Genomic DNA, 25,192 nt, shown 5'->3' with positions numbered 1-25,192 from the left:
CAATGCATGAAATGAGGTATTAACATCTGAGGAGCCCATTTACCCTACTTTTTACCCTATGTGGCCCTGCACTGTTAAATTACATAATTTGCAGGTCAACATTTACAGAAATTAATAGAAAAGAAACATGAGTAGTGCTGTTGTTCATACAACAAATGTGTATTGAAATCTAGGTGGAAACTGTTTCAACTTGGACATCTAAAAGTTATTTACTACTACTAGCATCTCAGTTACGGATGGTTTTTGACCAGAGAAAGGAATAGTCCATACTACATATGTATTTGAGGCATCTGTCATGTGGCTGTAAATCTGAATGTAATGTAAACGTGGCTGTGGTTTCAGGGAATTATTCAGCTGGAGAAGGAATTGGCCTATTTGGGAAGCGTGTGTGCAGCTGCACTCATGAAAAAGGATCTTGCCCTACCCATAGGTAAGAATGAGTGCTGCTTGCCAGTGCTGGAGAAGATGAGTAGAAACTGTGACGTGGCACGCTAATAGCTACTCAGTTCCCACTGTTGACCTGTTTTCAACACTGATAATAATAAGGAATGTTTGTTGAGCAGCAAATTAGCATATTAGACTGATTTCGGTAGGATAGTGTGACACTGAACACTGAAGTAATGATGCAGATAATTCAGCTTTGCCATAACAGAAAAGATATATGAAGCCTTGATTAAAAAACATTATTTTAAAAACATTCAAAAAATCGTATTGACTTCAAATATTTGAACGGTAGTGTATTTATTTACATATTTACATATAAAGGTGTTTGAATTAATCTTAGATAGAGTAACAGGATTTTAATAGATAAAAAGGGATTAATTTATCTGACCATACCATATTTTTTTTTTTTCATACCCTATATAAAATTGATACATTTGATAATTGATAAATTTAGTAAATTTAACTCCAAATTTTAATTTGGCTAAATGTTTTGCTTAAACAAAAGAATGTACAAATGAATCATTTCATATATGTAAAAATTCCAAAATGAAGTGATTCACAAGAATGAAGCAAATTTTTTATAGCTGAGAGGTGATTTGAATATTGCCACAGCTTTCTGCAAAGCATAACACAATTTGACATTTATACAGCAATTTTGTGTTTTGTCACGGTACACTGGAACTTCTAAAAGTCTTAAGTAGCTTGTTACTGGAAAAGCTCCATCTGAGCTATTGGAAAAAGAAGTTAACTTAATATTTCTTTTATTGGTGCCACTGATAAAATCATAAGCATGAACTTTGTGTCTTTTTCATCTGATAATGTGGATTATGTACTATCTTACAGGAAATGAGCTGGAGGAGGATTTGGAGATTTTAGAGGAGGCCTCACTCCAGGTACTGAATTAGAACTAGTTTTGGTGTTTATGAGCACAGTACCATCATCAGACTGAGCTGTAATCATGTGCTTGTGTCGAGCAGGTGTGTAAAGCCCACTCGGGGCTCCTGGGGAAGGGACTGGCGCTTTCTCACTCTCCCACAATCCTAGAGGCGCTGGAAGGCAACCTGCCACTGCACCTGCAGACTAATGAACACTCCTTCCTAGAGGACTTCATCACCTGTGTGCAGAACTCCAGCGGCGGGCGGCTCGCCAGGTCTGCCTCGAACATTTTTCAGCTCCCTTTATTCATAAAGAATCTAATATGTGTGCCGTTTATTACATCCTTTAAAACCTGACCCTCATCTTAGCATCTTTACCGTTCTGCTGTCCCAGGTGGCTTCAGCCAGACTCCTACGCAGACCCTCAAAAGACCTCGCTCATCCTGAACAAAGATGACATCCGCTGTGGCTGGCCCACTACTGTTGTGGTGCAGACCAAAGACCAATATGGAGATGTTGTGCATGTGCCAAACATGAAGGTTAACACCTTTCTCGTATCAAAGGGTATGTTCTGAAACCAGCATATACCTAACTGCCTCTGCTCTGTGTTGTAGGTTGAAGTCAAGGCTGTTCCTGTCTCTCAGAAGAAGTCCATCCAGCAGGAGAACATGAAGAAACTGCAGCGTTTGCCAGGCAGCTCCTCTAATTCCACATCAGGCACTGACCTCACCTACGGTGGCCACCCACCTCCCAAACTGGAGGCGACTTATGAGCCCATGATCATCAAAGAGGCCCGATATATCGCCATCACCATGATGAAGGTTCCTCTCATCTCCTGACTTGATAAATACAGTAGCTGCAAAAATAATTTTGACTGGGGCAGCACAATTAATTGATATAGAACTGAAACTGGGATATGGCTTAAAGGGATACTCCACCCCAAAATTAAAATTTTGTCATTAATCACTTAACCCCTTGTCGTTCCAAACCCTTAAAATCTTCATTTGTCTTCGGAACACAATTTTGGATGAAAACCGGGAGGCTTGTGACTGTCACATAGACTGCCAAATAAATAACAGTGTCAAGGTCCAGGAAAGTATGAAAAGCATCGTCAGAATAGTCCATCTGCCATCAGTGGTTCAACTGTAACATTATGAAGTGACGAGAATACTTTCTGTACATGAAGAAAACAAAAATAATGTCTTTATACAACAATACCTCTCCTCTGTGTCTCTCCAAATCAGCGTAGCGCCATTTTGGCAATTCTGAGCTGTACGCAGGCAGCGTATGCTCTTGTGTCAGCCTTGTCAGCAACTCTTTCAAGTTCTTTCAAACCAAAGCGTAAATACACATAAAAAATGTATCCTTGTGGCGCGGCTGATACAGAAGAGCCTGACGATGTCTGTCATACTTTTCTGGACCTTGACACTGTTATTTATTTGGTAGTCTATGGGACAGTCACAAGCCTCCCGGTTTCCATCTTAAATTGTTTTCCGAAGGCGAACTAAGCTTTTACGGATTTGGAATGACATGGGGGTAAGTGATTAATGACAAAATTTTCATTTTGGGATGGAGCATCCCTTTAATAAATTGCAAAGGCCGCAGTTCAATTTTCTATAAATTTTCAAGTTTTAATCATCTTCCCAAACTTGTAATGAAAAGCAACAACAAAAGAGAAATTTTAAGGGCTCTCTGCGGTTTTCCATCAAAATAAATGTTTACTAATTTAACATTTGCAAATTATGAAATTAAGCCAGCCATAAAGATTAGTATTTTAATTTTACAGTTGCAAAGTAAAGTAAAATCTAATTATTAGTAGTAATAGTAGGATTTTTTCTTTTTTTTTATGGTGAAATATTACAATAGTAAGATTTCTTATTTTATTTTATTCATTTATTTCCTTTTTTGTACAACTTTTTGGCCAAATTGTGCAGCCCTACAAACAATCGCAGCGATTTTTTAAAAATTGCATTTAAAATTAGGAATACGTTTTTATCAGAAAATTAGTTTTTCAAAAAAAAAAAAAATCTCTCCAAATTTGGCAGCATTATCTGGACATTTAAGTCACACTTTATGTAATGTAACGCAATTAATGGCAGATTGTTTCTTCTGTATTGTGATGTAAAACACCATGAAATGGATTATTGAGGGAAAAAAAAATGTAGGGCAGATATTTTATTTTAGCCATTGTTTGGTTCATTAGATTAGAAAATTTGCAGTTAATTCTTGGATGAATCATTTGATACAAGATCAATAACATGCATTTACAAAATATATAGGGTGAATTTTCATTACAACTTTTTTTAATGCAGGCATATGAAAATTACTCCTTTGAAGAGCTTCGCTTCGCCTCACCGACACCAAAGAGGTTCAAAGACTATTTTTCTACCTGTCATACATAAATTACAGACAAATTCAAATGTAAGAACAGGTTTCATGTTCAGTGTGTTCACTTTTTACTCAGACCCAGTGAGAACATGCTTATCCGGGCAAACACAGACGGTACCTACAGCGCTAACTGGACCCCTGGTGCTGTCGGGCTGTACACCATTCATGTGACCATCGATGGCATTGAGATTGGTAACTGCTTTTCAGGATTTATTAATCTTCAAATTAGAGATCTGTGTTTGGAGGGTGTCTAAAGTGGATCATGTATGTTTCTAGTGCTCAAATAGGTTTACAAAATCAGTTTCTTCAGAAAAAAAAAGAAAATGTGATACATAGTAATTTAGCATGAAGCCTTTTTTTTGTTTTTGGTTTTTTTTTTGTTTTTTTTTAACCATTATAGTAGCTCTTGATATTACAGAGCTCATGAAATGGGTTTGCTGACTAGAATAATGTTTGTTCAGATGCTGGTCTGGAGGTGGAGGTCAAAGATCCACCCAAAGGAATGATCCCTCCTGGCACACAGATGGTCAAACCTAAAGCTGAACCTCAGCCTTGCAAGGTGAGTTCCCAAAATCTGACCACTTCAGCCATTCAATTTATACCACATTCAAAAGTTTGGGGTTGGTAATATATTTTCAAATAATGTATTCCTGTGATGCAAAGCTGAATTTTCAGCATCATTACTCCAGTCTTCAGTGTCACATGATCTTCAGAAATCATTCTAATATGCTGATTTGCTGCTCAAGAAACAATGTTGAAAACAGTTGTGCTGCTTAATATTTTTGTGAAAACCTCGACACATTTTCCCCTGCCTTTTGATGAATAGAATATTTAAAAGAACAGCATTTATTTGAAATAGAAATCTTACATTAAAGGGGTCATATGACGTTGCTAAAAAGAACATTATTTTGTGTATTTGGTGTAATTAAGTGTTAATGCAGTTTAAAAAACACATTATTTTCCACATACTGAACATTATTGTTTCTCCTCTGTGCCCCGCCTTTCTGAAAAGCGAGGTGTGCTCTTATTGGCCAGCTATCCAGTACGTTGTGATTGGCCGAATACCTCAAGTTGGTGACACCACTTACCATATTAAGATGCCGTGTCCCGGCGCGACAAGACAAAAACAATAAAACCCATTATATTCGAGTTATTTGTTGCATCCAGTGGGGACATAATTATTATGTCAAGGATTATAATGGCTTGTACTATCTTTTTACGTGTTGCATTGCATATCACGCTGCGTTAACGCAAAACCATGTCTGCATTTGTGATCTGAGAAACAACAAACAACAAGCTCTACTCTACACTGCTCAAAACTCGCGTTTGAATCATCATTGGCAAATTCTTTAAATATGAAAACAAACTTACAGGCTGTGAGTCAGAAGTGCCAGACTGTCCTTGCAAAGTTGGAACTGCCCCATTTTATAGAAACAGACACCGTGTTGTAGGCCACTCTCACAGGAAACAGTCCTCGTCCTCTGTACAATGCACAGCGCACATCTGAATATTTGTGTTGAACTGTTCTGGAACAGTGTTGAAATACAACTTTACCACTGATTTCTAGTTGTGTCCTCTTTTGAAGACCAAACAATGTAGTTTCGCTTTCACAAAGATAAACACAGCATCTCCACAACATGGCGCCGGCAGCAACAGCGAGAATAAAAGTTACTTTGTTCTTTGCGTGAACATTTGGGTGGCGTTATGCAAATCTTCCCACATCGTGACATAGATGTGGGGGTGTGTTAGAACAATCTGTATTGAAATTGCATCATATGACCCCTTTAACATTTTAATTTTTTCCCTGTCACTTTTAATGCATCTTTGCTGTATAAAAGGATTCATAATAATGATCCCAAACCTTTCAGTGGTAGTGTAAATGTTCACAACTGGACTGTTCTCTGGAAATGATGATCAAAAATGTTTTCCACTGAAGATGATGTTTGTAAATGTATGATTCTGGAAGTTGACATCCTGTGGCTCGACATGTAAGAACATCCATCTCAATATCCATTATTTATTATTTAATTATTATAAATATTTTGTAACTTTGCATGTAGCTTACACCTAGCATCTATTACTTGTATATTACACACAAACACACACTGGTATGTTCGTTTAAGTTAATGTGGATGTTAGTTATACATACGAGTGCAAATAGTGTTACTGTTTGTTTTCACCGTGTATTTCTTTACCGTGCATTGAACTGGGAAACAAGCAACACAACTGCTCAAAATCTAATGTCTCTGCTGCCGAATGTGTCCAAGCTCATCGGATGGACTGGCGTTTCTCTCGCCTCACAGGATGTGTGGTTCTGTGCTCTCTGTGCTGTGAAGCCTCGCTCTCTGACTGCAGCTTCCTGCCATCTTCTCATCTGTCTCACTGTCTCTCCCCTTCTGCTTCTCTCAGGTGCGCAAATTTGTGGCCAAGGACAGCGCAGGGCTGCGCGTGCGTAGTCACCCCTCTCTGCAGAGCGAACAGATAGGCATAGTCCAAGTCAATGGCACCATCACATTCATTGACGAGGTAAACCGCTCGAGACTAGGGCCAAACTGTTCTGAATTCAACTCCTTTTCTGTTTTCTCTTTCTTTTATCTGTGAACATAACTGTGGATGATTTATTAATGCTGTTTTAAAACAAAAGGCTTTTAAAACAATTTCTGCTTCTCTCTAAGCTTTCAGTTTGACTTTTGATTTGGTTACAAGCATTTATTTGCCTATCCTTTGCTTCATTCACATGCAGGAGACTTTGAGGCTGTAGTTAAATCTCAAATAGGAACTATCTATTCCTGCCAATTACTAAAAAGCCCATTGCTGCATGCCTATCACTCATAGCTCCTATTAGACCCAATCTCACATCCACAAAGCTGTCGGTTGCTCTGAAGGCCCTTTCACATGACTGGCAGGTGCATTGATCTCTGTGGAGAAAAGTGTCAGCTACAGCCGTACCAAGAAACTTGCCTCAATCATTTGCCGTTGACCTTTCAAAGCACATCTAATTAGAAAAACTGCATGACTTTTGCATGACAAGCCAAACTATTTATAACAAAAACACCTTGCCGTGCATGAAAAGCCTTTTTGTTTATTTTAAAAACACCTTGCCGTCAAAGTGAATTTATTTTTCATTTTATGGAATACTTTGTATATGCATCTTATTAATATATTATCAATTCATATCTGTTGTTTTAATATTTATACACTACTGTTTAGAAGTTTGGTCAATAAAATAATTCTATATTTATAGAAGTCTGCATTCATCTGATTAAAAAAAAAAAAGTGTTTTAAAATGTTTTAATATACATTTTAACATTTTTAAATGTAATTTTAAATGTAATTTTTTCCTGTGATGCAAAGCTGAATTTTCAGCATCATTACTCCAGTCTTTAGTGTCACATGATCTTTCAGAAATTATCCGTATATGCTGATTTGGTGCTCAAGAAACATTTTCAAAATTTTTATCAATATTGAAAACAGTTCAGATGCTGCTTAATATTTTAGGGGAAACTTTTGTACTTTTTTCCAGGATTCTTCAGCATTTATTGGAAATAGAAATCTTTTGTAACATTATAAATGATTTTTGTTCAATTTAATACATTTTTGCTATATAAAAGTATTAATTTCTTACTGTGATTTCTTAAGTATTCAACTAATCTTACTGCCCACAGACTTTTGAAGATTTTTTTTTTTTATCATCTAATAATTATTTTAATATTATATTACCAAATTTGGATCAATGTTTAATGCTTAAAATTGTTTTTGTAGATTAATTGCTTTGCAAAACTAAAATAACTTTTTTAAATGGATTTGTTAAATGGAAACTAAGGGAGTCAAATGAATATTAAAGTATATATATATTTTTCATGTCCAAACTTTTGAGTGGTAGTGTAAACTTCCTTCTGTCTTGTTAACTGGCAGAAGTTGCCCTTTTGATGGCACTGCAGTGCTTTTCACATGCTCAAAGTAGCGCATGACTCTCGTGCTGAGCATGTTGAAGCTTGAACTTGAGTCACGTGAAAGGGCCTGTTGTTCCCTGCTGACAACCGCCAATAGCATTTGCATGCATATACAAATTCTGTAGATCACACATCTCATTTTCCCTTAACTGGACTTCCACTTTAAATCCAATTGGTTGGTGCTGCGCATTAACGCGATTGGCTCTGCAGCCTCAGAGGCTCGTGCGAGAGGCGTGTTAGCAGTTACAGGAGGGCATGGCTCCGCTCTGTTGCTTGTTTCCCATAGATCCACAATGATGATGGTGTCTGGCTCAGACTGAATGATGAGACAGTAAAGAAGTATGTTCCCAACATGAATGGGTACACTGAAGCCTGGTGCCTCTCTTTTAACCAGCATCTGGGCAGAAGCCTCCTCGTCCCTGTCGACGTAAGTAAAAGGCCTCCCCTTCGTAGATTAGCCGGAGCCCCTACATGTTCCTCATTTGGGAACGGGATTTGTAACTGCCAGCATGTTTAGGGTGATCATTCGATATACTTCAGTTTGGCTCTTTTTACAGTGAATCATGGGCCTCTAATGACCCACTCCCAAATGTCTACAAGCATGCTGTGTCGATTAGTTTAGTTTGGGCATGATCACTCGGAGACCAGGATGGAGAGTGTTATGGGTGGGTGCATGTTGCCAGTCCCTTGTCTTATTAACTCCTGGTTGAAAGTCACTAACTCATGCACACTGTTTTGTAGGGCTGCACGATTATGACCAAGTTCGTATTTTGTTGACTTTGCATTTGTGTTCAAATTAAAATATTATGTTTCTTGTTAAGACAATAATCTGGTTTATACCACATCTGGACCTTGTTTGTTATAAAGACTGGAATATACTAATTTTAGCAGATTTTGAAGCACTGGGCATTAGGCTTGTTGCGATAGTCGGTGTTACCGGTGATACATGGTGTTTAACCCACCTACCGGTCATAGCACTTGACCACCGGCACCGTCCCCATCGTGTTGAAGTTTTAGTCTATAGCAATAAAGCACTTAATTCAGTTAGTGACTACGTGCCTTCGTAATTTAGCGTAAGCGGAACTAGCGCCGCAGTAAAGCAGCAGGTGTCCGATTTCATTTATCATTTGAGGAGAGTGCGGCGAGCTAACTGGCAAAGGATGTCGGAAGATCTGGTTTCAAAGCGAAATGCAAAAGCACCTATTTGGAAATATTTTGGATTCACACCAAATGCCAACAGGGAACCTGAAAACGTTAACGAGGCAACCTGTAAACTTTGCCTGATGAAAGTGGCAGCATCCGGAGGTAACACTTCGAATTTACACGCACATCTTCAAGCACACCACAAAAATGAAGCGGCCAAGATGGGTCCAGCGGAAAAAAAATGGACCACAAAAGCCTGACACACAAACACAGACTTCGATAAGTGGTGCATTTGCGCGATGCACAAAATATAAAAGGGACAGTGCGAGGTGGAACACGTGCACTGACGCAGTGACGAAATACATACATGGTGTGTTAAGTTATTATTCATTTTGCAATAAAGATGTGTGTAATACAAGCGAGTGTCTTATTGTTTTGTGTATTTTTATTAAGAATAAAATAAATTAACCCATGATTAATTCAAACAAATGCTACTGAATTGCCGCTAATTAAAGTGAAAGTAAATTGAGACGTGTGCACGTCCGCATTTTCGGCCACCCGAAATCCCCGACACGCAACCCCGGTGACACCGGGATTACCGGTTTTTTTACACGTCGATTAACCGGTGGAAAAAGTCCGTCACCGCATCATCCCCACTGGGCATCATACACTTGCCGACTTTGTAAAAAGTTTGTTAGAAAAACTTGGTGTCAATATGTATGACAGATGTATCCCTTTATTTAGTTGTTCCTTTTTTATTCAAAATATTTGCAAACTTTATAACTGTCATCAGCTGTCTGATATTTTGATTCTCGATTATGTGTAAGTGAATGTGTTTTGTTGTTTAACAAACTAGTGTTGTCAAAAGTACCAAATTTTGAAATTGTAAAAACATCCATTTCCCGCTAACATTTGAACGCTGTTGAGCCGATTCTTAAACATTGCTGATTGGCCAGTGTGTTTACGCGCTCAACAGATATGACTGTGATTGGCTACAATGATCTTCACTGAGCGTTTACATATGGCGCTTTTCCACTGCGAGGTACGATTCGGCTCGGCACAGTACGGTACGGCACGATTTGGCTTGGCACGCTTTGCATTTCCACTGCAGTTTAGTACTGCTTTAGAGTGAGTGGGATTATTCACATGTCGTTATAGTTGCGCCGCCTCTACTGCCGCGACTCGTGAAAAACTTTTTTTTAGAAAAAATATAAAAAGCACATCTCTTACCATTCTACAAAACACAAACCCACATTGTTCAGAGTAGTTTAGCAGCTATCAGAGCAGAAAGGAAAGCTGTTGCTCTCCACATTGTTTTTCATTTTATGTTTATATGTAAAGTTTGCAAGCTTTTTCACAGTTTTAGGTTGATAGATAAGAAAAAGCCCATTTTTACACCCGACCATTGACCCTCCCTTTAAAGTCATCTGGAAAGTGGCTGAAAGTGGACAAAAGAGATGGATTAAAAAAAAAAAACAGGTGTGAATGGGAAGGTGTCTGCCTTGTCTAGTTGTGATCTGAATTGACCAAAATGAAAAATCTTAATACCATGTGTAAACAGGGCCAGATACTGAAGCAAAAAATAAAACAAAACTAAAATAGGCCAATTACTGAATCCCAAAATCTGCAGACTGACTTTGACTTTCTCTAACTAGCATTAAATCCAAATCCTGTGCAAATGTTGTTTAGTGTATTCCAGTGTTCTAGGTTTGGCATATCACTCATTCTGGGGTTGTAAGTGAGTGATGCAACATGCTGTGATAGTTTTTGTTTTTAGCAGTCTTTCTTAATGTAACAGAAATAAAACACAACAGAGTCCAATGTGCAAACAAGGTGTCACCTAAAGAAATGCTGTAATCGATACTTCATGATTAGTTTATTGTGGCAGCTGTGATCATGTTCTCTTTGGTTAATTGTGCAGCCCTACTGTGTTGTTACTCATTATATGTGGTCTGAAAATAGCTCTTGTGTGGTAACGAATATCAGTGGACAGAGCTTTGCGGTTTCCTGGTTATGACATGAGCTGTGAATCTCTTCACATAACCAATCTGAAATTATAAAGATTCATTCGCTTAATAATTTGTTCAGTGAAACCTTTTCAAGGTGATTGATCCGTTTCAATTTCTCAAACTAAATTAGCTGTCGGAGTCCCGCAACTTTTTTTTAATGAGGTTCTGCCATGAAACAAGCCGTTGTCCTAACCCAAGGCCTGAAAGCGAGTGATTGTGAGAGCATAATTACCTCTGGATATGAAAATATCCTCAAGGCTCCCAGTATGAACAGCATGACACACCATCAATCTTTTTTGGAAGATTATGAATCTTCATATTTCTTAGGTGGATTATTCTTCATTTGCCGTATTTTGATGTGATTGAAATTCTGTTGCAATTGGAGCACACAATTCTAGTTTTAGGATTGTTTTGTTTGCTAGACCTTCAAGTTCTTGTTCTGTCCCATGAAAAAAATTCCAAAGAATTCAAATACACACAAAGAAACTGTCACTACAACAAATCCATCTCTTCCAAAAAAAGACTAACCATCTGCGTTTCTAATTGAAGGGAATTCCCCATCGTGTTTTGACTTGCTTATAATCTGTTGCTCAGAATATCTTTAGCACTAGCCAAGGAGTCAGTGATATCGACTTTTTGTCTTGGACGACCTTAACTTGTTTCCCTCAGGTGAGTTGTGAGATGAGGTGTGTGTAGCTTGGCTGCTGCTTTGCTTTTCACCAGTGTTTCTCATGATTTTGAGATGTTTCAGATTGTGATTTTTACATGTGATGCTGGAGAATCATCAGAGTTGCATGTTTAATTGTGTAAATTGTGGGAGTGAAACAAATGTATTTTACCATCTTTTCCTTGTATGCACAGATTCCAGTAACACGTTTTGAATGTGTTGTAAGAACCTAATAGTCATTACATTACATTTATGTTAATCTTGGGTAAAGCTTTTTGCGTTTTCATGTCGTAGTTCACAATTAAAACAATTGAAATTCAGTTGCATGAGGATTTAAAGGAATAGTTCACCCACAAAATAAACAATGTGTCATTATTATGTCCTTTTTAAAAACTTGTATGCTGTTTTCTTCTATGAAACACAAAAGGTAAATACTTTTTTACACACTTTTTATTACTGACCACATCTGTTAAGCTCAGAAAAACAATTTATGCAAATAAGTTTGATGATGATGTTAAAGTCCAACCATATATGGAAAAGATTCTTCCAAATTCTCCTTTTGTGTTCCATGGTGCAAATAACAACATAATGCATAATAATAATAATAATAATAATGACAGAATTTTAATTTTTAGGTGAATGACTTCTTAAAGCGGAATGTGTGAATGCATGTTTTTGTTTTCCCTCACACAAAGGCAGTTTATGAACAGCATGTCTATATAGTATTAGTCAGCAGAACTTGACATCTGTTATGTTTGTTATAATGAACTTCATTCCGCAACCTGCAATAAGTTACAAGTCACAGTTAGGATAAGATAAGATGATGTAAATATTGTTTTCTTTGTATCTAGAAGCACAATTGGCAAGTTTATGTATATACATTATTTTCAAATATACATTAAACTTACATGAATGTGCTGCTTCAATGAAATGTATTTTCAGTTTTATTTTTGTATTTTTTTAGGGGACAGGAATGTCAAGGTTGTGCAATTGTCCCATAATCATAATCTCTCTTTGTTGAAAATAGTATTAACTAAATAAAATGAAGTCGTCTTGTCTTTTAATCTGAAAAATAGATTGAATATTTTGAAAACATACATTTTATAATGCACCACTTATTTATAACATTAAATTAACCAGTGTCCTTTGGTTTTGCAGGAGGGCAGGTCAAATTTGGATGATTATGGAAAGGAGACCAGTGGCCACCCTTCCCATGATGCCAATGTCCGTGACCTGGGCGCAGACCAGGGTGGTGGACCGGGTCTTTATAAGGTAGTGAAGACCGGACCTTCGGGTCACAACATCAGAAGCTGCCCAAACCTTAGAGGTATCCCCATTGGAATGTTAGTTCTGGGGAACAAAGTCAAGGCAGTAGGCGAGGTATGGACTCCCAACTGTGTTACTGTGGCTGCCAATAAATGACTAATTAGCCAGATTTCTTGCTAGTTCTGCAGTTTCTGTAACACAAATTCATCATTTTTCTTTAGACGATTAGACAACCCTTTGTGTAACGTCTTTTGATAAAGGCCATACGTGCTATGGCTCTGGCGTGGGTGTGTTGTTGTTCTGTGCACATTATTAAAGCCCCTCTCAAGAATCACCCAGCATGGCTTCAGCTTTTGCACAATAACAGTACAGTATAATCTGGCATGCTCTGTGTGATGCAACAATTAATAAATGATACTAATTACGTATTAACCATAATGACAGATAAAGCTTGTGAATAAAAAATAAAATAAAAAAACTGAAGTCATATGATAATTTCCACTCTGTAAACACCTGGGTTGAGCAAAATTCAGAATCAAGAGTAGGTTCCTTTTCAATTTGCGATTGTGAATTTGAATTGAATTAGTTCTGAACCATAGGATATGGAACTGGATTTTGAATTGGAATGATAGAAAGAGCAACTTCAAAAAAGAAATTCAGTTACTCAAACATGCACATTTTAGTTGTGAAACAGAACACAAATAATTACATCATTACTTTGAGCAATTATGTCAATTTATTATTGTATTATATATTATTTTATGCTGTATTATAACTTCTCTAGATGCCCTGGTATATTATGTTTTCTTATACTTTCTGTAGGTAACAATGTAGAAAAAAATACTAACAGATTAAATTTAGATTCATTTTCTTTAAATTTTATTTTATGATTTTGCTTCCTTCAGTTCAAATTACAATTTGCATCTGGTTTTGTCTTGATTCAAAATCAGGAATTGAATGGGAATTCTGAATGGCGCACAATCTTGGTAAACACCTGTCTTTTATGGCATTTGAATGGTCTCCATGTGTGATTATAGAAGGGCTGGCCTTTGCCTCTTTCTTCTCTGAGTAGAGGGTGTGGTGTGTCATGCTGTCCTCAAATGCTCTCCTAAAGTCGCTGTCTCTGAGCCTCCCAACTTACACAAATACTGCTATTCTTCTCACGTCAGATTTACAACAGTGTCTTTGTTCAAACTGGTTTCAATTCATAAATCCTGAGAATTGAATGGTACATCATATATTTGTTTTCACGTTTCTAAATGCACCGTCATTTTAGAGCCTCCGCTGAGTTTTGCTTGCTAATCAGCCACGCTCCTCTTGATTGATGTGGTGTGTGTGTGTGTGTGTGTGTGAGAGAGAGAGGAGGTAAATAAAGCTGTATGTGTATCAGGTGATTAACTCGGAGGGCACCTGGGTTCAGCTGGATAAAAACAGTGTGGTGGAGTTCTGTGAGAGCGATGAGGGGGAGGCCTGGTCTCTGGCCCGAGACAGAGGGGGAAGCCAGTACCTGCGTCACGAGGAAGGTAATGCTAACACAAGTAATTTAACTTATTTCAGTTAGTTGCAAAAGCAACATTTCTAATGTACAATTCTATTTTTAGGCGAACTGTTTCTTTAAAAAGGAAACCTGTAATGAAATAGAGCATGCTTAAACCACAAATTGAAATTCAGCTGGCTGTTAGTTATTGATGATTATTAATGGTTTTTGTCTCTCTCTGGAACAGAGCAAGCGAATTTGGAGCATGGAGCCCAGACCCCTCCTCCCAGCCCGTTCTCAGTCCAGGCGTTTAACAGGGGCATGGACAGCTCGGGAGCTCAGGGCTTCGACTACGGCATCAACAACAAAGGTGAGAGTCAAGATCCTGGAGAGATGTAAAAAAGTGATTTATTATTAAGTGATAGTTACACCTTTGTTTATATGATTAAATTTCATCTTTTTTCATACCATGCTCTAGGGGTGAGCGATATACTGGTAGAACCAGTCAAAATTTGTCAACTGCTAGAGATTTTTGACTATTGTCTCTTGGTAGTTGTAGATTTTTTTCAACTGCTAGAGATTTTTGACTATTGTCTCTTAAAAAGCATTGCCATTTAAAAACAAGTGATTTTAAGCCATTGAAACAGCTGAAAAAGAAAACATGTGTAACGTTATATTGGATCTAGGCAGCTCTTAAAGTGACAGCAGTCCAATATTCTGTCTGTCTGTTATTAATGTTAATCAAATAACAACAATAAGAAAATCTTTCGCTGCTCTTGATTAAATCACTTTTGTAACTTTAATACGATGAAATACATATTTAATTGACAGTGAAGAGTATGCAGTGTTTTTATACATTTGATTACTTTATACAATGTATGTTTTTTGTCCTATTGCTTGTACTTAGTTTCTTATTTAATTGCTGACTGTTTACTTGTCTACAGTGAAATTATATTTTTTAATTCTTGTCCAGTAATTACAAACAACAGGAAAAGTCTTGGAAACGTCATGGAGCCCTGGATATAGTGGACATCAAAACAGTGTCTTTTATCTATTTAAAGTGCTGTATGACCCCTGATTAATAAGCAAACCAAAAATCATGTGTCTCAATTCAGTTCTGTGTAATCAGAGTAATTGTGCTCTGCATGCTGTGATCTGTGTCTTGGCTGTCGTCTTTGGCGTGTGAAGGCATCATTGTGTGCATGGGCAAGACTCTGTGCGCTGCAGCTGGGTCTTACCCATTTATTGTCCACTGGCTGTCACCATACTGTTCTCATGCACCGCTGCTTAGTGGCGTTACCCATAGACCGCAGTCTGATGGGTCCTTCATCACCTCTTATACTTAATAAGTCTATATGGATAAAATACCCCTGATTTAACTATGGTGCTTAACTAAATGCTACTTGATTAAAAGTCAACATGGAGTAAATATTAATCTTAAAATTGCTTGAACTTCCAAAGAAATTAAGTCTTCCTAATTTTTAAAATGTATTAACTTGCTCTTTTTCTAAAGACTTTCCTTTCTGGCCAGTGTCACAGGTCATCTTTCTAAATTCCTGCCAGTATTTGCAAATAATGTAAAAATGAAAAATGCAGTCCTTTGATAATGTTAATGTAATACAATAAAGATTACGGCAACAATCAGTTAACAAAAAAAAATTACGATTTTTTTTTTATAAATACTTCTATTGGGATACCTTGACCTGTTCTCAAGGGTGAACCTGACCTTAAACAGTTCAAAAGTCTTCTCAGAATTCACTACAAACTCTGTTACATGTTCCATTCTCATACGAAATGCATACTTTTTGTGATCCAATCAGTTCCTGAGATAAAAACGTTCCCTACTTTTTTTTTTTTTTTTTCTCAATAACTATCTTGTCAGACTGCAGATTGCATTATAGAAGTCATTTCATGTTGACTTTAACAACTCAGCTAAAATCTTAGTTTTCAGTAATGTCATGCTACTTGTTAGGTTAATATTAAAATGTTAAAATGTTTGATACAATTTGGACAAACCCCCTCCCCCCACAGAATTTCCATGAGTTGCACTATAAAAGGGATGAAAGCAGAGCATTGGCTTTGTCTGCCAATGTTTTATCTGTGACCTTGTAGATGTTCAAGATATGAGGTTTCATGAAAACCTGACCTACGGCTCCCCCGGCCATTCCTGTTCCCTTCACGTTGGTTCAGCTGACCCAGTCACACACCCCATTATTTCCAGTGAGCGTGCTTGTGTGGGGCGTTGAAACTGACAAGCGTTTTGTATGGCTCCTTTTAAGGATCATATAAGCTACAGCACTCCCATTGTCTTCCGCATTGCAGGTGACCGGCTGAGTGCCATACTGAATTCCATTCAATCTGGGCCTTTCCTCCCAACTCCTTCCATATTTGAGCAAGCTGCCAAACCTCCCTCTTCCCTTGTCCACAGCCCATTTGTGTTTGGACAATCCCTTTCCCAGCAGCCTCAACCGCATCCACAGCTTCCGAGTAAGTCTGTCTGTCTATAAAGGTAGTGGCGGTGCTTTTCTTAAGCGCTTATTTGTTTAGTGTCCCATAGGTTGTGTTAAGATCCGTTCAGGCTTATTTCCCCTGCTTTTCTGTCAGCGTCCACCTGCTTGCTTGCTATGTTTGAATTGGTGATTTTCTTTCTCATCCCATTTTGACTTCAGTGGCCAAATAACATTTAAGCTCCTCTTCAGTTTCTATTGTAGCTACTAACAGTGTGTGTTTTATGTCAGATGTTTCTGTTAATTTTATTACATATTTTGTATCTTGCTACATGTACAGTGCTTAAAGGGATAGTTCACCCAGAAATGAAAATTTGATGTTTATCTGCTTACCCCCAGGGCATCCAAGATGTAGGTGACTGTTTCTTTAGTAGAACACAAATTATGAGTTTTCACTCCAGCCGTTGCAGTCTCTCAGTCGTATAATGCATGGCAATGGTAACAAAATCTATGAGAGTAAAAAAAAGCATGCACAAACAAATCCAAATTAAACCCTTCGGCTCGTGACGATACATTGATGTGTATAGACACAAAACAGTCGGTCTGTGCAAGAAACTGGCGGATCGCAGACTTATAAGTGCATTACCGCCACCTATCTCTCAAGTGGACCATTGACACTCCTAATTGAGATTGTAGATAGAGTGTTAATGGTCCATTTGTGAGATAGGTGCCAATAATGCACTTATAAGTCTGCGATCCGCCATAAAGTGAGAATAAGAAGACGCCTCACGCACCTGCTGCTGTGAAGCGCGTTCACAAGAGTTCTAACAGTTTGGACATTGCGTGAATCAGAGGTAAAAAATTATACAAATACTGTTCAGTTTCTTGCACAGACGGATCGTTTTGTGTCTTTAAACATCAATGTATCGTCACGAGCCACAGGGTTTAATTTGGAATGGTCTGTGCATGTTTTTTTTACTCTCATAGATTTTGTTACCATTGCCATGCATTATATGACTGAGAGATTGCAACGGCTGGAGTTAAAAATCATAATTTGTGTTCTACTGAAGAAACAAAGTCACCTACATATTCGATGCCCTGGGGGTAAGCAGATAAACATCAAATTTTCATTTTTGGGTGAACTTCCCCTTTAATTTGATCATTCATTAGCTAAATAATTACCAAGAGGTCCAGGTATCTGTCCACTCTATCAAAACAATGCAGTGCTTTAGCATTGCATCCCCAATTGTAATCCACAATGCATATGTCTGCATACAAATTTTTTTTTTAATATTTCAGTTGCAAGTGTCTTAATATTTTCCACAGCCAGAATACTCTGAATCTGCATTTCAGATTCATTACAGTTCTTCATATTTTATTCTCACTCTTCTGCCACCCTAATTGCACTGGTTGATGCCTAGTTTTGTTTTAGTCTTGTGCCTGCTTCTAGCAGTCTCTGTCTCTCTCACAGTGTCTGTCCTTATACTTGTTGCTTTTTCTATATTCATACATCTTTCCCAGTACCTAGATGCTCCTCTGACCCTGTTTACACTTAGTGTTAACATCCATTGTGGGTGATCCGATCACCAATTGCAGGGCTTTAACGAGGTCACGTATAATTTTTTTGTCAGCCGATTTGAAGGTAGTCAGAAACACTGCACATGTTGTAAATACTGATGCATCTTAGACAACATTGTCTGCCTACTGACCCGCTATTATTTCATTGCACCAAAACAAGGTTTTTAAATTTTAAACTACTTTTGTAGTTTGAACATTTGTGTATGTTTTTTTTTTTTAAATCATACATATGCATGCACAAGATTTTACAGACTTCTCTGCAACTACACAGATAATCTAAAATGCTCAATGTAGGAGCTTGACTAAAATAAGGAGCATTCCACTTAAAACATCATATTCCGGGTGAGATTAAAACTTTAAAATTATATCTGGAAGCAAACAAATTATATTTGTAATGGTGCCTTAGAATTAGAACAGTGTGTCTATGGAGGATGCATAATTAACCCTCTGAGGCCGAAGGGTGTTTTGGGGGTCTAGAGAAGGTTTGACATGCCCTGATATTTGTGTTTTTTTCAGTTGCTTATAAACACATAAAAGGCTAAAGTCTAATAACACTGTAATCAGCACAAACTGGACTACAATAATATGTGAGCATCATGTATGTACTGTACATGATTGTGTTTTTGAGAAAGCGACGTTTATGCGTGGTTAGTGAAAAACTAATATTTTGAAGTCACTGAAATAAGGCAATAAAACACCTAGAGAACATTTGTTCACAAGACTTTGGAGAACAGATTTTGAAGCCTATAGTTTTTGCTTCAAAATGATGTGAAAATCATCTTGATTACTCGCTCACAGAAAACAATATATTGATTTACATTTTTTAAGACTTTTTGTGTAGGAAAGGTATATGCGAGAAGGCGTCAACGATCATAAATAATGCTGTGATTCACACCTGAGAAGACAAAGGCCCACATAATGAGCTGCATAATGAGCCTTTCAGCCAGGTGTGTGACTGAGAGAGAAGAGTTACAAGAAAGGCTCTGAGGACAAAATAATTTTTTTTTAAACTACATTATTAACGTTATTATGGTCACTGATACTAGTACTAATTTATAGAAAAAAAGAACACAATTACCACATAGCGCACACATCATCAGTGATATTTACAACTTACTTGATACATTTACACCTCAGAGGATCCTGGGTATAACACATTCAAAATACTTACACCAGAGTAGATATTTATGAACAGAAGCTTAGTTACATCCATAAACACAAGCATTCTTTGTATGTAGGCCTATACAATATATATAGTTATAAACATATTTGGCTATATTCGTGAACAGAGAATATCCTATCTCAGTAAAAATTTGTCTAACCATTCTTACTAACATTAGGCTAGCAACAATCTAACATGTCTCTGTGTTGAGTAATCACTGAGTTACAGTTCATTTTAATGACGCGTTTCCGAATGAAGATCACCGCAGACCAAGGCTGCAGACAGCGCACCCTGTTTGTTTTCTTTATTTTATAAATGCACAAAGTTTTGTTGTTATTATGTGTGTATACAAATAAAAGTAGACCCTTTAAAGATTCGATTGATGTATTGCTCTTATCTGTACAATCAAAACTGAAAGTGTAATTTAAGTTATTTTTGGTGTTATCATGAGAAGATGCCTCAAAACGCATATTTGCGTTAGTCGGCTCTAGAGGGTTAAGATTCATACTTTCTAAAATAGCCTTTATATCAGGAGCACAACTATTATATCTATTTTGAACATTAGACCGTTTAACACAGCAGTCCCAGTAAATTACCGTAAAATGGCCAGAATGATTTTACCAGTAAATACACAAATATGCTATTCACACAAGCAACGGTGTTCGGGCTTTTTACCAGTAAGAGAGCATTCAAAGATTAGCTCCAAAATACCGATAACTTCTGTGATGTCAGTCAACAGAATGATCTTTAAAAACTGTGCCGTTGTTTTCATTCGCCCACACGAGTAGAAATGCTTTGGGTTCCCTATCTGTCCAACATATTTGAACTCTGAGCGACAGGCACAAAGGAGTGCTCTTGCTTTGTAATGTTGCTTGTAATGTTACATCTTCTCATACATCATTCTCATTTATTTCTGGCAATTTACCGGTGTTTTTTGAAAAGGTCCTGTTCACACATGATTTCCTTATGGTAATTTACCGGTAATTTACTAGTAAAGACTATATGTGTGAAAGGGGCTATAGCAACTGATGTTTTATGTTATACATGTAGTCACAAAATCTTTAATATTCCCCTTGAAAATGAAGTAGTCACATACACATTTGAATTGCATATTAATGCCAGGTGTAAATTACAAATCTCAGTTGTCCACTTGCGATTAGATCAACCAATATGATTGTTAATATCAAGTGTAAACAGGGCCAGAGTCCTTTTTTCCCCTCATACACTCTTTCTTCCACTCTTCATTGCTCATTGGCTCTCACTTTCTTTCTCATTCTCTGATGATTTTCCTTGGTTCAAGCCTTGTTGCTTACTTTCCTTGCCACTGTTTTCCGCTGTAGATGCTTCATCACGCAGCCTTGCTTCACGTGAGCGTGTGCACAAAAGCAATGCGACCGGCCCTGGCACCACTCTCTCATCTCTTGTTCTCAGACAAAAGGGTGGGTAATGCATGTCTTCTCCTGGGAGTAACCTGGAGACTCATTACAGGGGAGGGGTTTCATGTCATCTTCTCTTCCACGGTCCATTTATTTCCCCTCTTAGGCATGGCAACAGAGTATGTAGTGGTTTGGAATATATATGGGGACAAGTTTACAAGCTTGACAAAACATTTCCTATTACCTGGGTGCTTTCCATTTGCATCAGTATTTATGCATTTGCTACCTTAAAGGGTTACTCCACCCCAAAATGAAAATGTTGTCATTAATCACTTACCCCCATGTCGTTCCAAACCTGTAAAAGCTTTGTTCATCTTCAGAACTCAATTTAAGATATTTTGGATGAAAACCGGGAGGCTTGAGACTGCCATAGACTGCCAAGTAAATAACAGTGTCAAGGTCCAGGAAAGTATGAAAAGCATCGTCAGAATACTCCATCTGCCATCAGTGATTCAACCGTAATGTTATGAAGTGACGAGAAAACTTTTTGTACGTAAAGAAAACAAAAATAACTACTTTATACAACAATTCCTCTCCTCTGTGTCTCTCCAAATCAGCGTAGCGGCATTTTGGCAAATCTGAGCAGTACGCAGGCGGCATACGCTCTTCTGTGTCAGCCGCGCCACATGGATTCCGTCACGGTTGAATCACTGATGGCAGATGGACTATTCTGACCATGCTTTTCATACTTTCCTGGACCTTGACACTGTTATTTACTTGGCAGTCTATGGGACAGTCACAAGCCTCCCAGTTTTTTTTAAGCTTTTACGGGTTTGGAACTAAATGGGGGTAAGTGATTAATGACAAAATTTTCATTTTGGGGTGGAGTAACCCTTTTAAGTCTTGTGAATACTTTAATTTTTATGTAAATAAATGTTGGTCAGTTAATCGAAATTTAAGGTCATTCTTGGATTTCAGTGGATTCTTGTAGATGTCATTTTAAATTTTACTTCTGTTGTTTTACATTTGGTTTGAGTTCCTCTTATGTTGTAACTAATTTTTCCTTACATTTTCAGATGTCGTCTTTGTCTTGTGATTTTTTTTTTTTTATTATTATTATTATTTTCCTACTTACAGTATGTGAAAACGCCTGACAAGTCTTTGTGGAGTGCCTCCTGCACAAATGAGTTGCACATTGGTAACTGTTGGTGTGTTATGATACGCAGGTGACAGGGATAACTTGGCCAGTCGGTCTATGTCTCCAGGCAGCAAGCATCGTCAAGAGAGTCGATCCTTCAAAACGGACAGTCACTCTAGCCGATCTGTTGACCAGGTGAAGAGCAAGAACAATGACGGTCTGTCTGCCAGCGAGGCACTCAATCTCAAATCAGACACTGGCAAACTGCGGTCTGACTCTCACAGCCGCTCCCATTCCCCTAACCACAACACGCTACAAGCCCTGAAAGCTGATGGCCGAAATTCAGGCCTTAGGCCTGAGTCTCCAAACCCTGGCTCCCGTTCCTCCTCACCCAAACAGAAGACCTTCAGTTCGGGTAGATCTAGCCCTTCCAACAACAGTTCTCCACGTTCATCCTCTCCTCATGATAAGAACCTGCCCACTAAAGTTAGTCCTTCTAAAGTTCACCTGGACCCTCCTCGTGAGAGATCCAAATCTGACTCCTACACGCTAGACCCTGACACGCTCAGAAAGAAGAAGGTTCCTTTCATGGAACCTCTGAGGGGCAGGTCTACATCTCCCAAGCCAAAAATTTCACCCAAAGAGGGCAAAGGAGGAAGCAGCAATGCTGAGAACCGAGCCCTATCTCCCCATGTAGTTCAAGAGAACCTCCACAGTGAAGTGGTGGAGGTGTGTAGGTCCAGCACCTTGCTGTCCAATGATGAAGCTAATGATGAGAATGCAGAGTTGAACAATGCTGAAGAGGGCTCTTCCAAGGTCCACTTTAGTATTGGAAAAGGCCCGGTCAAGGAGGAACTTGAAAGTCGTTCTTCACCCAAAGTTAGCCGTAAAACCTCCAGCAGGCATGTGAGACCCAAAAAAGACAAATCTGGGCCACTCTTCAAGGGTGAAAACGTGCGTCCCACTGAACCTGCCAAGCAAGCCATGTCGCCTTCTGTTGCGGAATGTGCTCGTGCTGTTTTTGCTGCTTTCCTGTGGCATGAGGGCATAGTACATGATGCCATGGCATGTTCTTCCTTCCTGAAGTTCAACCCTGAGCTGACCAAAGAACATGCACCCATCCGTAATTCTCTCAGCTGCCAGCAGGGTTTTGAAGAGAAGGAGAGCAAGCTGAAGAACCGTCACTCTCTGGAGATCTCCTCGGCACTCAACATGTTCAACATATCACCACATGGCCCAGACATTTCCAAGATGGGTAGCATCAACAAGAACAAGGTTCTGTCCATGCTAAAAGAGCCACCCTTGCCCGAGAAGTGCGAGGATGGAAAAAGTGAGGCGGTCTCCTATGAGATGACCAGCCACTCTTCCATGAGGTCTAAGTCCATCTTGCCTCTCACCCTCCAGCACCTAGTAGCCTTCTGGGAGGACATTTCCATGGCTACCATAAAAGCGGCTACACAGAATATGATCTTCCCGAGTCCAGGGTCCAGTGCTATCCTTAAAAAGAAGGAGAATGAAAAGGACGGCAAGAAGACCAAAAAAGAGAAGAAGAAAAAGGAGAAAGCAGAGGTTCGCCCTAGGGGGAACCTCTTTGGGGAGATGGCGCAGTTAGCTATGGGAGGCCCAGAGAAGGATACCATCTGTGAGCTGTGTGGAGAGTCTCACCCATACCCTGTTACCTACCACATGAGACAGGCCCACCCAGGTACAGTGCCATCATTTCTTGGCTCTTACTCAATTCTGTTTTATTCAGAGTGGATATAAAGACCAATATATGGAGTATATCATCACTTTTCTGTATTGTGTTGTTTCAGGCTGTGGTCGGTATGCTGGAGGTCAGGGCTATAACAGTATTGGTCACTTTTGTGGAGGCTGGGCTGGTAACTGTGGAGATGGTGGGATTGGAGGAAGCACCTGGTACTTGGTGTGTGATCGTTGTAGAGAGAAGTACCTGAGAGAAAAACAAACAGCTGCCAGAGAAAAGGTATACCTGTCACGACCATTGTAGAGAGATTCATATTTGTAGATGTCTAAAACATTGAGTGATTCTATCTTGGGTTTAACCCTGTGGTTCTTGGATTAGGTCAAGCAGTCAAGGAAGAAACCTCTTCAGGTGAAAACCCCACGGGCTCTGCCCACGATGGAGGCCCACCAAGTGATCCGTGCAAATGCACTGTACCTGCTGTCTCTGAGCAGTGCCGCTGAGCCAAGTCTACTTTGCCATCACCCACCTAAACCCTTCCATGCACATCTGCCCAGCCTCAAAGAGGGAGTGTCTGAGGAACTACCCAACAAGATGGGCTGCCTCTATCTGCAAACTCTAGCCCGGTAAATACCTTGTGTTGATCACCATGACCCCAGGCAACATTGTTGTAGTAATTCAGTGCATTGAGTATCTCATTAAGTTTTTCTCAATGTCCTTTTTGCAGCCAACACACCGAGAACTTTGGGGCCTATCAAGATGACAACTTGTTTCAGGATGAGATGCGTTACCTGCGTTCTACGTCAGTCCCTGCTCCTTATATTTCAGTCACTCCCGATGCCTGCCCCAATGTTTTTGAAGAGCCAGGAAGTAACATGAAGTCCATGCCCCCAAGGTACTGTAACAAACTCTTACATGTATCTCCCACAGTGCCATGCTCTAATACTGGCTCCTATGAACATTTAGCCATTTTGGTGTGCGTATTATCTCTGCATGACTTCTTTATATGACTTTGTTCCTTTAGTTTGGAGACGAGTCCAATCACAGACAGTAACACAGCCAAGCGGACCGTATTCCAGCGCTCATATTCAGTGGTGGCCTCAGAGTATGATAAGCAGCACTCATCCTCCCCAGCACGGGTCAAAGCAGTGCCGAGACGCAGGGTACACAGCGGAGATGCAGGTAATGTTGTGTCACTTTATACAGCACAGTTACTAATGTCTAATTAATTCAGCTAACTACCATTACCATAATGACTGAGCGCGATGTCTGAGAATATATAGGTGTGCTGCTGCTATACAGGACTGAACTAGTTTCAGTCTCTTAAAGTTATTCTCTATATAATTTGCATTTGGTTGGTGCTTTTATCCAACTTGCATAGCATTGATTGTATACATTTTACTAGTTCTTGCAGCCTCTGGGATTCGAACCCATGAACTTGGTGTCATTAGGTCAATGTTTTACTGTTTAACCAATAAAATGATGCATAGCAATATTTACCTATACCTTCTAACAATGTTTGAGTCCTTAAATCATCAAAGCAGAGTTTAGAATCGATTAATGTAAA

General features: G+C 38.8%; 1 protein-coding gene across 20 annotated transcripts in view; it reads left to right on the top strand.

Annotated features, from left to right (window-relative positions):
- mycbp2 (MYC binding protein 2) overlaps positions 1-25,192 on the top strand; it is a 99,678-nt gene that overhangs the window by 60,512 nt on the left and 13,974 nt on the right. For 5 of the 20 annotated variants that reach the window (XM_042730781.1, XM_042730773.1, XM_042730779.1 and 2 more), the window contains 21 exons: positions 343-430; positions 1,288-1,337; positions 1,422-1,594; positions 1,714-1,858; positions 1,934-2,140; positions 3,632-3,687; positions 3,784-3,899; positions 4,169-4,266; positions 6,117-6,233; positions 7,947-8,087; positions 11,407-11,481; positions 12,638-12,859; positions 14,136-14,268; positions 14,470-14,592; positions 16,545-16,709; positions 20,750-20,848; positions 22,012-23,628; positions 23,738-23,907; positions 24,007-24,251; positions 24,353-24,520; positions 24,650-24,807. In XM_042730781.1, coding sequence (XP_042586715.1) covers positions 343-430; positions 1,288-1,337; positions 1,422-1,594; positions 1,714-1,858; positions 1,934-2,140; positions 3,632-3,687; positions 3,784-3,899; positions 4,169-4,266; positions 6,117-6,233; positions 7,947-8,087; positions 11,407-11,481; positions 12,638-12,859; positions 14,136-14,268; positions 14,470-14,592; positions 16,545-16,709; positions 20,750-20,848; positions 22,012-23,628; positions 23,738-23,907; positions 24,007-24,251; positions 24,353-24,520; positions 24,650-24,807 — 4,366 coding nt within the window. The remainder of the gene's footprint in view (positions 1-342; positions 431-1,287; positions 1,338-1,421; positions 1,595-1,713; positions 1,859-1,933; positions 2,141-3,631; positions 3,688-3,783; positions 3,900-4,168; positions 4,267-6,116; positions 6,234-7,946; positions 8,088-11,406; positions 11,482-12,637; positions 12,860-14,135; positions 14,269-14,469; positions 14,593-16,544; positions 16,710-20,749; positions 20,849-22,011; positions 23,629-23,737; positions 23,908-24,006; positions 24,252-24,352; positions 24,521-24,649; positions 24,808-25,192) is intronic. The other 15 variants (XM_042730776.1, XM_042730775.1, XM_042730778.1 and 12 more) reach the window with 13 other exon arrangements.

This window comes from Cyprinus carpio, chromosome B9 (genome assembly GCF_018340385.1).
Source record: "Cyprinus carpio isolate SPL01 chromosome B9, ASM1834038v1, whole genome shotgun sequence".
In the NCBI taxonomy this organism is placed as follows: domain Eukaryota; kingdom Metazoa; phylum Chordata; class Actinopteri; order Cypriniformes; family Cyprinidae; genus Cyprinus; species Cyprinus carpio.
The sequence above is the reverse complement of the archived record's forward strand: the minus strand, read 5'-3'. Positions and strand labels throughout refer to the sequence as shown.